Genomic DNA, 13362 nt, shown 5'->3' with positions numbered 1-13362 from the left:
CAGAAGTTGAAATTCTTCCTGGGTGTTTAGCTGAGCTGCTGTCATTGGGCAGTTCATGGGCACAGTGTGTCATCCACAAAGTATTCAGTGACAAAGAAGGAGCGTGATCTCTGACTGGCTCCTGAGCAGCGGTGGGGAGGAGAGCTGGAAAACACCTATTAGCTCATCCCAAGGCAGCGCTGATCACCGAGCACAGCACATGCCTTTTCCAGTCCTTTTTAGGTCACCTCCGAGGTGGAATTTTATCACTGGGATCAGATAAACCCCCAGATAGCTGCAGCTATCCACCGCTGCTGCTCTGTTCTGAGTTAGGTGGGCAGCCTCTCTGAAAAGGGAAAGTCTTTTTCACATAGAATGGTTTTAAATACTTCAAACCCATCCCCACCAGTTACGTGTTTCAGTAGCTGGGATGGTACTTGATGGAAATGCCCTGTTTAAAGGACTTCTGAGTGCTGGAGGTAAAATCAATATTTAAGTGAGCCTGAATGTTTTATTTGTTGCTGCTGCAATAGGAGACAGCACAAGAAGTGGGTCTTGAGGTTGCATGAATGAAACCCTGAACCAGTTTATGCACGCGCCACTGCTGGCAGCACAGGGCTGTCCTTTCAGGGTGAAACCATGCCCTGAGCCTTTGTTTTATTCTCATTAAGATTTTATGCTACGTGTTGCGATCCCCGTTAAATACAAAGCTGTGGGAAGAGTGGGGCTAGAGAGACTTCAAAGACCTGGGCTGAAAGATCCCTTTGCAGTGATCAGTGCTTCATAAAAACATGTGGAAAATCCTAAAGAAATTGCTAAAAACGTTGCCGGAATCAATTTTGCTGAAAGCAGAATAGAAGTTTCTAAGTATTCCCTTGACTTAATCCATATGGTGTATGCTGCTCACATATGCCCACCACAGTTTCTATCTTGGGAGCTGGAGGTGTTCCTGTTATTTTATGGCAGGAACATGCAAAGGTCACATTTATTGCTTTTGAAGCTCCAGGGGGAATTCATCACTGCATACTTGAGATATGTCTGTGTACTAATTAGATCATACCTCCCTCAGCGGAGGTGAAGTTGGTCAAGTAGATGTGCAATAAACCCGGGTTGGCAGAGGAGCTGTGGGGAAGACACGTTTACTTGAGCAGAGACTGCTGCTTAATGTACTGCGGGAGAGCAGGGATGCCCTGCCCAGGGCTGTCATCAGGATGTGGGACCCTTTTTCTTCAAGGCGTTGTGTTGGGTTCTAAGGGCAGGGCTGCAGGTGGGACGTCTCCAACAACACCACAGCACAACTGTGCCCAGCTGGTGCCACCTGCTTGTAGGTGCCCATCACTGTGCTGTGTGCACAGCTACTCCAGTATCTGTCATGTGAAGCTGTTTTGGTATTTTAATGTTTCGGACACAATTCCCTGCCGTGCTGTGGCTGAGAGAAGTAACCCAGTGCCATACTGGTGCAGCCAGAGAATACTGCAATGGGACTACTGCGGATGGACTGCCATGATGGGACTGCTGTGATGGGACTGATGCAGTGGGACCACTGTGATTGGGACTACTCTAATGGGACCGCTGTGATGGAACTACTGTGATGGGACTGCCGTGATGGGGCCTCTGAAGCATCAAAGGACTGCCTGTCCCCGGGGGGCATTTCCCAAGCCCATCACACAGGAGGATGTGCACAGGATGTCCCTTTTCTAGTGGGTTCCATTTCCTCTACTCAACAGCCCAGCTTTCCCCTTTCAAGTGTCTCCCCACATCCGACAAACAGGAGGGGCAGCTGATGTACAAAAGCTTCACTGAGCTTTCCACCACTCGTGTTGCCTTCACGTTCCTCAACCCAATCGGTTTCTATGTCAAGCCGTTGTTCTGCTGTTTCCATAAATTCCTTGCAGTAATTGCAGCAGTTCCCAGCAATCCTCAGCGTGCTGCTGCTGGGTGAAGAGGCTTTAATCAAAGTGCTCCAGGACAGCTCTGTCAGTGCGCAGCATTAGCGGAGGGAGACAGCAGATTATGAAGTGGCTTCTAAAACATTTTGTCATCGTCTTAAATTTGAGCAATAATTGATGTCGGTGGGTGGCATAAAGGGTGATAATTGGTTCCTGTAAATCTCTTAAGTGCATTAGCGGGCTATGTTTGTAACAAAATATCTCCAAGTTTCACTGCCTGTGTTCAGCTCACGCATGCTGCGTGGTGCTGTGCGCTTCGACAGTCCCACACCACGTTTTGGCTCTGTTTGTAAATAAGATCGATACGAGATGGATGTAGAACGGACCCATCTTCCAAACGCAGTGTGGGCTGTGGGAGGCTGTTGGGCTGCAGATGTGCAGGGCAGGAAGGCACAGCGGGGCTGCAGATGGTTCACCAGCAGCGGCTGCAGGGCTGGGGAGCAGCAAGGAGCACACATTGGGGTTTGTGTCACTGCCTGCCCTGGTGGGGTTCCCTGGGACACAGCCCTGGAGCTGGGCAGGAGCTGCATCTTTTTGCCCCTTGTGTTTCAAAGACATCTCTTCTTTTTTCTTTCTTCTTTTTTTTTTTTTTTTTGGTTTGTTTTGTTTCTTTGAAAATGGAGCAGTAGTTTTGTTTATGCATTTTAGTGCTGAAAAAGAGACTTCGAGGTGTAAGGCTTGTGGATCGACTAATGGCCCAGCCTGCAGCCCTGATGAGTCTTTGTTCATGAGCTGTTTCATCTCCAGGTACACTATGCAGGCTAAAAGGATTTATTGTTTCGGCAAATTGATTTCAGCAGAGTGCAGTTTAGTCAGAAATAGGTCTCTGTTCTGTGAGAGGTGGCTCTCCAGCTATTTTTCCTCCCTGCACGGTGAATAGGCTCATACCAGGATAAGGAGTAGCTGAGAATTCATTTAGTAGAATATTGCTCCTTCATGCCACATAAATTATGGCGTTGCAGAAATAATGATAGCGGAGGTAGGGAGCATGCAGAGGAAGTGTTGGGATGCTCAGGGTGGCTGCCCACGAGCACCCAGCTCTGGGGCAGGGATGGGGGAGGGTTTGTCCCAGTGGGGATCCCGCGGTGGCTGCACTGGTGCCTGTGCTCCCTGCGGGGTGGGAGCTCCTCCTGGGGCTGGTGTTGAGTCCCTGGAAATGTGGGAGGCAGCGGGAGCCAGAAGGAAGCATCGCTTTCTAGGGAAAAGGATAGGAAAGCCTCATTTCTGAGTATATGGGATAATGAGCATATTCTCATTTCTGTGCCTCGTGCCCTATAGAGCGTGACAGCCACATCTCCATCTGAAGGACCTTCCAGGAGCTTCATCTCCTGCTGTTAACCCAGGTGCCATCTATGCTGGGAGCATTTCAGTGGGGTGTTCTGTCCCTCTGCCGAGGCACTGAGCCACTCGTGGCTGGGTGTAAGGGGAGATAGGAAGACCCGCAGGTTTGGTGAGGTTCAGAGCCACATCTGAGAGTGATTGTTGTTTCTATGAAACGTGTTGGACCACAGTGATGAGCATGAGGATGCTGCAAGTCCACAGTCTTGGTTACAGCTCAAGCCAAGGTTGTGAGCTGAGGTTTACTCCTTGCACTTGTTCGCCTGGAGTCAGCCAGTGTATAACCAAGTGGATCTGAGTCTGGTTCTTGGCACTTCATGGCCTGGAGCAGGTAACACTGATATTGCATGCTGCACAGGCAGTGTTTTGGTGAAGTGTTTTTGGTTTTGCTTTTCGACGGGCCGCGATCAATACAGATAGTGTTTTCTCAGCCAAAAAAATGACAATTTTATGAATGGAGTTTAATAGCGGTGGCTTTATATGATGCAGAAGGAGATAAATGGAGCGCAAATGGGAAAGGAACTTCACCCTCAGGCCCCATTGTTTAGTGTTTCATAAGCGATTAATCGCTTCATCCCCATCAAGTGCAATTGTCAATTCAATAAGCTCCGAGGTATTCTGAATGGCGCTTGGCAAACGGATTCCTAATGTAATTACATCTAAACGGAGGGTGAGAGCGCGTGTGTGCGGGAGGGACGGAGTGATCTATATTTTTTTGGTGTGACAACGTAGCAAATACTTTGCTGTAAGCCGGTGAGAAAAGCCCTTCTGTTGTGGATGATGGTTTCACACGGCGCTGGGATGCAGCCTTTCCACTCAGTGTGGAATGGGAGCTGAGCAGGGGTATGGTAGACAACAACCTCCTTCTCTTGTTTTCTGCTGGTGCTTGAAATGTGGGGAGGAATGGGATTTGGAATAGTAAATTTGATATATATGTATGTGTGGTACAGGTTGCCTGGAGGGCTGTGGGTGCCCCATCCCTGGAGGTGCCCAAGGCAATGTATGGGGTCCTGGGCAGCCTGAGCTGGTGGGGGGCAGCCACTAGGGTGGCATGGCAGGGTATCTAGATGGTCTTTTAGGTCCCTTCCAACCCAAACCATGCAATGATTTTATGGAAATAACATTGATAACATTCCTTCCTACAGCAAGGGCATTGGGATGGTGTGTTTATGAAGACAACTGCTGAGGGAAAAAGTGAGCAGGGCTGGGGCTCCTCAGGCCCCACAAGCCCCACAAAGCCCATTGGCGGGGCTCATGGCTCCCAAAACAGGCTGGACCAGCTGTGTGTTGCAGTGCGGCTGCTGAGCACTTGGCAGGGAGCGATGGGGAGCGATAGGGAGCAGCGCTGTCTGTGGCAATGGGATCTCTGCCTCGACACAGATGTGTGCAGTGCCAGGCTGGGTGTTTGCAGAGACTTGTCAAGCCAGGGGAAATCGTGCCAAGGCAAAACATTGGGGAAGATCTGGAAGAGGCAGACAATGGTGCGTTTGCTTGCTGGTCTTGCCTGCGGGTCTCCTTTGCCCCTTGACTCAGATTTTTTGGCAGATTGGTGGGGGAAAGGAGCAGCTCAGCAGCCTCATCCCGCTGCAGAGCTCATCCCAGCACATGGACTGCACCCTGCAGCCCAGCAGAAGCCCAGCGAGGCAAATATTTCCTTGTACTCCTAATAACCGCACATCATTTCTTCCTCGATCCCTTTTCTCCTCTGTTCATAAAGGAGATATTGTCTTCTGTTGCCCTGTAGCAAGAGAGGTCCATGTGTCCACCGCTGGTTTCCATTAAAGGTACCAATACGGTGGGGATAACAGGCAGCACAACCGGTCTGAGCCCCCACTCCAGGTCTGGCCCTGTGCCCCTGGACTCAGCCAGTTAAAAACACTTGTTTGTCCGCAGTTCCAACCTTTGGCTTCTGTTTTACAGTTCCATTTAATTGGCCTTAAAAGGGTCAATATTCACAGTCTTAGCAATTAAAGCATTGACTTTGTGTTGCCAAAGCTTGTCTGAGCCCTCACTGCAGAAAGCATCTTTGCAGAACTTGTCTCCTTGAACGTTTAAGCTGTCAGACCTAATTATCCGCATTGGTTCAGCTGAATGGATTTCTCTCCTCGCAGCCAGCAGCAATATTTTGTTACTGTCTATGAAACATAAACTGTATCTTGAGTTAGAAGCAGCCGTTTTCTGAATCGCAGATCTTCCCACTGTGGTGGATTTGAAGTTTAGATTAGAGCTGAAGTCTCAAGTGCCCCCCAGCTTGCATGGTGCTGTGGGTGCTCTCAGGGTGCCGTGTCCCCATCAGAGCTCTGCTTTGTGCTTTGCAGAAAAGCCCGAGCTGGATGAGATCACCCTGGAGAGAGTGCTGGAGGAGCTGGAGACAATGTGCTACGAGAACATGAACATTGCCATTGAAACAGAGGAGGGCCTGGGCATCGAGTACGACGAGGACGTGGTGTGTGACGTCTGCCGCTCGCCAGAGGGGGAGGATGGCAACGAGATGGTGTTCTGTGACAAGTGCAATGTCTGCGTGCACCAGGTGAGCAGCAGCCCAAGAGCCACTTCCCTGAGCTGTGCTCCTGCTCCTCTTTCCTTCAACCCTGAGACCTTTTATTCCTCCTCCCCCATAAATGTGCTCATTGTTCCTTGTCCTTGCCAAGCTGTGGGATCCTAAGCACCTCGGGACAAGCAGCGTGGCTGCTGGCTTCCCTTCAGTCTGTACTCTGTATCGGGCCATTAGGACCTTCCAGCTCCACCAGCTTTGTCACACATCGCGGGGCTTCTGTCCCAGCTTCCTTACTCTATGAGTGTATGATTTCATTTTATTTCACTGCCTGGAGGAAAACATTTTATTTTCAGAATCGAGTGTAAAGGCTTCAAGCCTTTGCTGGAAGGAAGAAAGAAGAGAAGCAATATCTGTGGGCTCCTGTGCATACATGCTTGGAGCGGGGATGCATCCTGCTGCTGAGCATCCATCCCTACTGCGGGAGCTCCAGGGACACTTTGCTGGGTGGGCTCCAGTGGAAAGTGGGGCCCTTGGATGTCAGCTTCAGCCCCATGGCCTGGAGAGTATAAAGCAGAGCCACTTTTCAGTCTCCTTTCTGAGAAGGGTGTTTTGTTGGCCTTTTTTTCCCCCTGCATTTTCTCATCTTTTGGGCAGCTTTTCCATCAGCATTTCCTGGAGGTGGGAGAGTGCTGGAGATATGTATAGTTGAGAGAGGTGGGTGTTTTGAATGGTTTCCATCAGTGAATCAGATACCACAAAAATACCAGGATGATTTGGGGATGGTTTTGGGTTGGTTTCTTCCTTTTTCTTTCTTTATTTCTTTTTTTCTTTTTGGTGATTCTTTTTTAGTAAACCCAAGTAGAAATTTCTGGCCATGGGCTGACGTGTACCCATTGTGCAGCAGTGTGGGGGCCAGGCTCCATCAGGACAGACAGACAGACCCGGCAGCAGCCTTAGTACTGAGAGCAGCAAGATGCTGCAGAAGGAGATGCTGCGGGTTGGATTTAAAGGCTGTTGAAAAAAAATGGGTGATTTTATCTTGTTTTTGGGACACGCGCTCAGGTCTGAACCCCAGCACCCACCTGGAAGCTTTTAGATATCCCACCTCTGTCCCCCTTCACATAGCAACAAAATCCAGAGCTTCCAAGCCGGGGAGGGGCTGTGCTCAGATGTGCATGCTGGGGTTGTTTGTTTGGGTTTGCCTCATACCAAACCAGGTGTTTTATAAACATCTCTTATAGTAATGATCTGTCTGTCCAATTTGGAGGTGCTGTGAAACACATTTAAGTCTCTGTGAACCATGTAGACCTGCAGCCATCATGCTACCTCCTTTAATACTTCATTTCCCCAGTAGCATGTTCATTAAGTGACTCTTGCTCCATGGAAGTTACAACTATCAGAGTCCATCTGTGGTTTGGGGCAACTTAAAATAGTGCTACAAAGTCTCTCCCTGACCATGAGGGCTGAGCATCCCCCTTTCCCATGCTCGTGTGCCATGCTCATGTAATTACCTGTTATTAATCATCTCTCGTGATATAATAGCACAGGCATGAATTTCTCTACTGCTCTCAGAAACCCTCATTGCTGTGAGACATCCTGCAGCCTCATGTCAGTGGCCAAGGCAGTTGTCTGCCACTCTTTAAAACTCCTTAAGTACAAGTTATAGGGACCTGCTGGCTAAAGACTGTCCAGTTTTAGTGGTTGCTCTTTAATACAATCATAAGTTACTGCTGAAGTGGAAAGTATTTTATCATTATCATTATATGATAGAGCTTATCATTTGGCTCTTCCCCAAGTACGGAAGAGAAATATTTATTGAGCCCTTTGGCTTGTCTGTGCCGTGTGTTATCGCAGCAGGTCTGCTGGCTCTGCAGGCAGCACAGTCCTTTTGTTCTCTTCTGCTTCCCACCGTCTTGGCCACAGATATGTCCTCGTGTCCTTTGGGTTTATCACTCCTTCTCATTGAGGCTCCTCCCTTCTGATTTATATTCATTACTGTCAGTTTCCCCTTTTTACTTTTACGCAGTTGTTTTCACTTCCCCCTTTGGTCTGTGCTGGGTGTTTAACCAGTGTGGCCATCTTTCCCAACCATGGGGTTGTGGCTTCACAGCCCTCATTTACTCTCAAGGTAGATTCACCACCCCATGCCTCGTGGGATTGGTCAGCCCAAGGTGTTGGTTTTATGTTCTCATTGCCCATCCTGTGCACACAGAGCTGTTGTTGCAAACCCCACGTGGGCAGATGTTCGTATTGCGGAGCTGCTCTCACTGCTTTGCTCCCGTTTGCAGGATATAAAACACATTTGTACACTCAGTTTTTAACTAAAACCCAGGACATACTGATACAGCATGAGTAGCCATGTGAAAATAAGAACGCGACAAGGATGGAAGGACTTAAACTATCTGCTTTGGTTGCAGAGCAGCTTTGCTCTTTACCAGGACACCCAGATGCTGTAGTGATCAGACCTTGTTCCATGCTATGGGATGTGTGCTCGCTGCAGGATGGTCAGGTTAACCAACCTTACTCCTGTCTCACAGGCATGCTATGGCATCCTGAAGGTCCCCATTGGCAGCTGGCTGTGCCGGACCTGCGCCCTCGGCGTCCAGCCCAAGTGTTTGCTGTGCCCAAAGAGAGGGGGAGCACTGAAGCCCACTCGGAGCGGGACAAAATGGGTCCACGTTAGCTGTGCCTTATGGATACCTGAAGTAAGTAAGATGATTTCCAGCCTTCTCTTGAAATATGGCACAGACATGATTTCCAGGTGTAGCGGAAGTGCAAAGTCACAGCTTGAAGCAGTGATGGAGCACCTGGTGGGAAGGCAGGGCCAGCCCAGGGGAGCTCAGGTACATGCAGTGCAGCTGAGTGACTGGAAGGGCTGGAGCCAGGATCCACCCCTTCCCAGACCTCATTTAAAGGCTGGCAGTGGAGGCAAGTGGCTTTTGCTGGAGATCCCTGCCTGTGTGAGGTCTTCCAAAGGTAAGCAGACTTTCATCCTTCATTTCTTTTTCCATGGATGCTGTATTTGGGCTTGTCATTGTTTGCTGTAGCTCAGGGCTTTGCTACTCCACTATTATTGCTGTACTTTCCATCACAATATAGCGCTATACCAGGTCTGAGCTCAGATATCCATCAAGACTAATTCTTGTTGGGCTTATCAAGCTGAGGTTGGAGTCACGATGCCCATCAGGCTCCAAGCTGAGTGTTTAATTAGCAGCCAAGCAGCTCCCCGTTAAGAAGAAAACTGGAGGGTGCAAGCTGCTGCCCTGCTCATGGGAAGCACCCACGCTCCCCGAGGAGGGGTGAGGTTGGAACAGTCTGTGAAGTGTCACTTTGTTCTCCCGTGATGTGAGGTGCAAAGAGGAGTGCCAGTGAGGCAGGGATGTACCAGCATTCAGAACAATAAGGATAAACACCAGCTCAAACTGGCAGGCAGATGGATACAAAAGAAAGGCCAGAGCATCACCTGTATTTGTTTCTGGTTTTCATGTTGTTTTTTTACCCAAGTTATGAGTGACTTGAAAAATAAGAAACAAAATATCCACCCCTCGTTCTGACTGCCTCAGGTATCCCCTGTAAATGATTTGGGGTGGTAACAGGTATTGACTATGTCTTCTGTTTTGTGACCAGGTTAGCATTGGATGTCCTGAAAAAATGGAACCCATTACAAAGATCTCACATATCCCAGCGAGCAGATGGGCTTTGTCCTGCAGCCTCTGCAAGGAGTGCACTGGAACCTGCATTCAGGTATGTGAATCAGCAGTGAGGAAATTCAGGCCCGTTGGTTGTGCCTATAGCCACCAGAGGTTCTCGAGCTGTTGGTGGATGATATCCAGGCTGGGTTCATTCCTGGCCTGAGTCCCAAGAGCACACCTAACAAGAAGCATGAACACCAATCAGACATCATTAGCTATTGTTGCTTGCAATCTTTTAATGTATTGAGTGCCAGGAATCTAGATTAACTTTCTTTTGCGTAACACAGTGATGTTGCTGTGGTGACACTAATTACCAGGACAGCAGATGACCTTGGTTGGAGATAGGAACCCCCAGCGGAAGGGCTTGACGTGGCTGTCAGGAAGCCCATTTCTCATGGGATTTAAAGCCTGAGCATTTCACAAGCTTATGGGGATTGGATGTGAAGCCTTTCTCGAGGGGGACAGCAGGAAGCCTCAGGATCAGGCAGCCCCTCTCCCCACCCACCCCCAAGCCTGCTGGCTTGCAAAATAGAGTATTTACTGCATATTACATTCCCAGCTGTTCTCCTGTTTTGCTGCACCTAAGCAGAGCACCGCAGACATCCGATTTCCTGCTCTTCCCACAGCAGCAGCATGCTGACGAGGTGGTGAGGCGTTCAGCTAAAAGCAGGAGCTCAGAATTCTTCTCTTACAAAAGTGGGACAGAGCTTTGGGGCTGTGCTCTCAGTGCAGGAGCTTTGCTGGGTCTCTTGCATGAAGCTTCTCTCTGGTGGTCCCAGAGGATGGGCTGGGATCTGCAGCTGTATGGTGCTGGTGCTCATGCTTTCCTTGGCAGACCAGACGTGGAAGCAGTCTTGGCATGCAGCAGGGAGATGGAATAGCCATTAAGCTTTGAAAAATAGGGAGAAAGGTTTGGATGCGTCCCAATCTCAGCTAATCAGCTCCTGTACAGCACTGGGAGCTGCACCATGGAGGTGGATGCGTGTGGCAGTAAGTACTGGAGAGCAGAGCTGGTGGCAGGAGGGTGATGGAACAGGGCTACAGGCTCTGCTGCGTTGGTGTGACTGCCTCAGGTTTAATACTTTAAAGGGAGCTATTTAAAAGCAATCCCCTTAGCTTGAAATGAAACCTCACAATACTTCTTTAAATCTCTAGTGTTGACTCACTTCTTTTTTTTGATGGTTCTGGGTGGATCTGCTTATTCACCCTGCCAGATGGAGATACTGTGTCATAGCGGCAACTGCTTTCAAAGAACGGAAGGGCAGGGAGAGGAGGCAAACAGGCTTGGCAGCATCAAAGAAAATTCAGCTCCTCCAGGGCTTCATCCTCGCAGCACTGGCATTACGTGTTAGCAGTGCAGTCCATGGGACTGCATGGATTTGCATTAAATGTCACCTGAAATGGAACAGGGGCTTTACCGTCCGATGTGACTTCATGAGGCTGTCAGCAGAGTGTCTGCTGATGCCACCTGAATGCTTTCAAGGTGGATTTTGCTTCAAGGAGGAGAAAGAAGCAAGCAGTGCCTTTGTTTGAGGATTTGTGGAGTAAGTCAGCAAGCTCACTTGTAGATAAATAAACACGTTCTGTATGCATCAGAGGTAGAGATCTGTGTTTTGAGAGCTGATGTTTATGGAGCATATTTTTGATTAGTGCCTGTTTATACAGGTGTAATCTAACTACCTTTGTCAGCGTTTTAGGTTTATGACACAGCTCTGAGAGGAGAGGGTTGTTTGCTGTTAAAGCATTCAGCTTACACTCCTGGCAGCAGGAGCTGATGCTCCAGGTGCCCGCAGGCTGCAGAAGGTCCTCACTGCTTCCAGGGCAGGTTTATCTGAGTGACTGGAACCAGGCTCAGCCAGAACAAAAGGCAATGTGTCTGGAAGGGAGCTGGAAAGCAGGAGCTTGTCAAACCCAACAGGCAGAGGGGTAACAACAGTCAGAATTCTGCTTCAGAAGCCTTCACTGGCTGTCAGAGACCAATGTGAGGCATCTCTGTGTGTTGAGGTATTTTTTCCCATCCAGATTTGACCACCAAAAGGGAAGCATATACCTTCTGCCCTCTGCACCTTTCTGTGTCTCTGCTGTTTCTGCTTGCACATTGCTACTTTTCTTGTTTTTCTGGTAGGAAGCTGTAAACCTGCTGTAGTTGATCCAGTGCTCCCTTGTGCTGGGCGTAAGTAATACAGCCCTGAAAACACCCTTTTTCCATCCCCTCTTAAGGGGAAGTCATGACTTTATGTGGTGGTTCTTGTGGTCAGACATCAGGATATACCAAGGAGCACTCGGTATCCAGCAGGAATTTTCTTGTTTGCATTGCTGAACTGCAAGAGGGAGTGCCAGGAGCTGAGATCTGTGCAGCCCGTGTCCTGACACTCTTGTGGACAGAGGAACCTGCTGCCCTCCTCAATGGGAACAGCAACTGTCTCTTCTAGAAGAACTTAACTTTCAGGACAGCCCAAAAAGCTGCATCTCTGTTAACTGGTGGCAATCTTCTGCAAAGGACATCATCTTTTGCTGACGTCATCCAAAAACTTGAGACCTGGGAGCAGGGGAAGAGCAGTGTGGGTGCTCACTGACATCCTGAGCCCCAGTGTGAAGTGGAGCCCTGCCATCACCTAAGGACACAGGGGCTGAAACTGCATTTTCTGTCTGAAAAGTGCCACCAGGAACCAACCCATCTGTGGTCACTAAAAATTACATGGTGTTTCTTTGTGAGGATGTGGAAGTGTCATATCTGATGGCTTGGCTGGGGTTCAGCACTGGTAATTGGTTTTTCCTTCCTAAATTTCCCTTACAGTTCTGATGGAGTAGCCACTTCCTTCCACTTCTGCCTCGGAACTACAGTGTAGCACCACTGTAAGCTGTTAAACATCTGCTGGGTTTCATGGTTAGCAGTGTTTGAATTTCATGGGCAAATAAAGCCATCCCTCTACTTCTTCCCACCAAGACTGGTTTGAGGACTAATTAATAGCCCACGTTGATCTCTGATGCAGTTTTCACCGTCTAAGAATTGTGTTTGGGAATGGATTTGCTTCTACCTGGTGCAGCAGATGTTCTGAAATCCTGGAGCTAAAGGCACAGTGGGAGCAGGATTGGATGCAGAGCGGGCCAGGGGGTGCCCACTATGTATGCCCAGGCTATTCCATGTGGTAGCACCCACACAGACGAGTCCATCCCTGCACCACTCTGCTCACCAGGGCTGGGATGGATCGATGTGTGCCTACTTTTAGCTCAGACAAGGTCACTGAGAGCTGCTGCTGAGCAGGTATGTTCCTTTGTTGCCATGTCGTTGGAGCAGCCTCGTTGTTTTCTGTTTGCTTTTCGGGCACGGTTTCTGACAACTGCTGCTTGCCATCTGCTGGAAGAGGAATCTGGGATGGATGTCATTCACTTTGCTTTATTCCTGAAGTGTGATTGCCCCTGGTGCTGTCCAAGTGAGCCTTGGATGTGCTGACGGTGACATCACACTGCTGTGGGCTGTCCCCAGTTCCGCCTGCTGTGTCCCTGTCTCTGTAGGTATTTATGTGCATTGCAACACAAAGAGCTCTTCCTGATGATTTAGTTTGAAGCACCCCCAGCTGTTACACCAAAATAGACACAATGGAGTATGTCCGTGGCTGTATATCTCTGTTCAGTAAGATTACCATCTTGGCTACCAGACAAGAAAACTCAATCAAGGGAACTTACAGCTGGCAAAGGCTTCCAACCTTAATGTGCCATTAAAGTGAGGAAGAGGGACTCCATCAAACGGCATCGCATCTCCTCCTTGTAGTAAATCTCTCTCCGTGACTGCAGGAGCGAGCGTGTGCACTTTAGAAGCCAGCACATGATATATTAACTCTTCCAAAAGCTGGCAGCCACCTTCACATGCAGTTCCGGGCTGAAATTAGGAACAAGAGGATGTATT

General features: G+C 49.0%; 1 protein-coding gene across 10 annotated transcripts in view; it reads left to right on the top strand.

Moving 5' to 3' along the window:
* The window catches only part of JADE2 (jade family PHD finger 2), a 56850-nt gene that overhangs the window by 30610 nt on the left and 12878 nt on the right, over positions 1–13362 (top strand). For 9 of the 10 annotated variants that reach the window (XM_085532196.1, XM_085532201.1, XM_015875775.3 and 6 more), the window contains 3 exons: positions 5585–5796; positions 8301–8468; positions 9391–9507. In XM_085532196.1, coding sequence (XP_085388322.1) covers positions 5585–5796; positions 8301–8468; positions 9391–9507 — 497 coding nt within the window. Of the gene's footprint in view, positions 1–5584; positions 5797–8300; positions 8469–9390; positions 9508–12494; positions 12721–13362 lie in introns of those variants that run through there. The other variant, XM_085532203.1, reaches the window with a different exon arrangement.

The sequence above is a fragment of the Coturnix japonica genome, unplaced genomic scaffold (assembly GCF_054131305.1).
Source record: "Coturnix japonica strain WE unplaced genomic scaffold, WE-NBRP24 Scf048, whole genome shotgun sequence".
In the NCBI taxonomy this organism is placed as follows: domain Eukaryota; kingdom Metazoa; phylum Chordata; class Aves; order Galliformes; family Phasianidae; genus Coturnix; species Coturnix japonica.
This window is presented reverse-complemented; position numbering and strand designations above follow the sequence as displayed.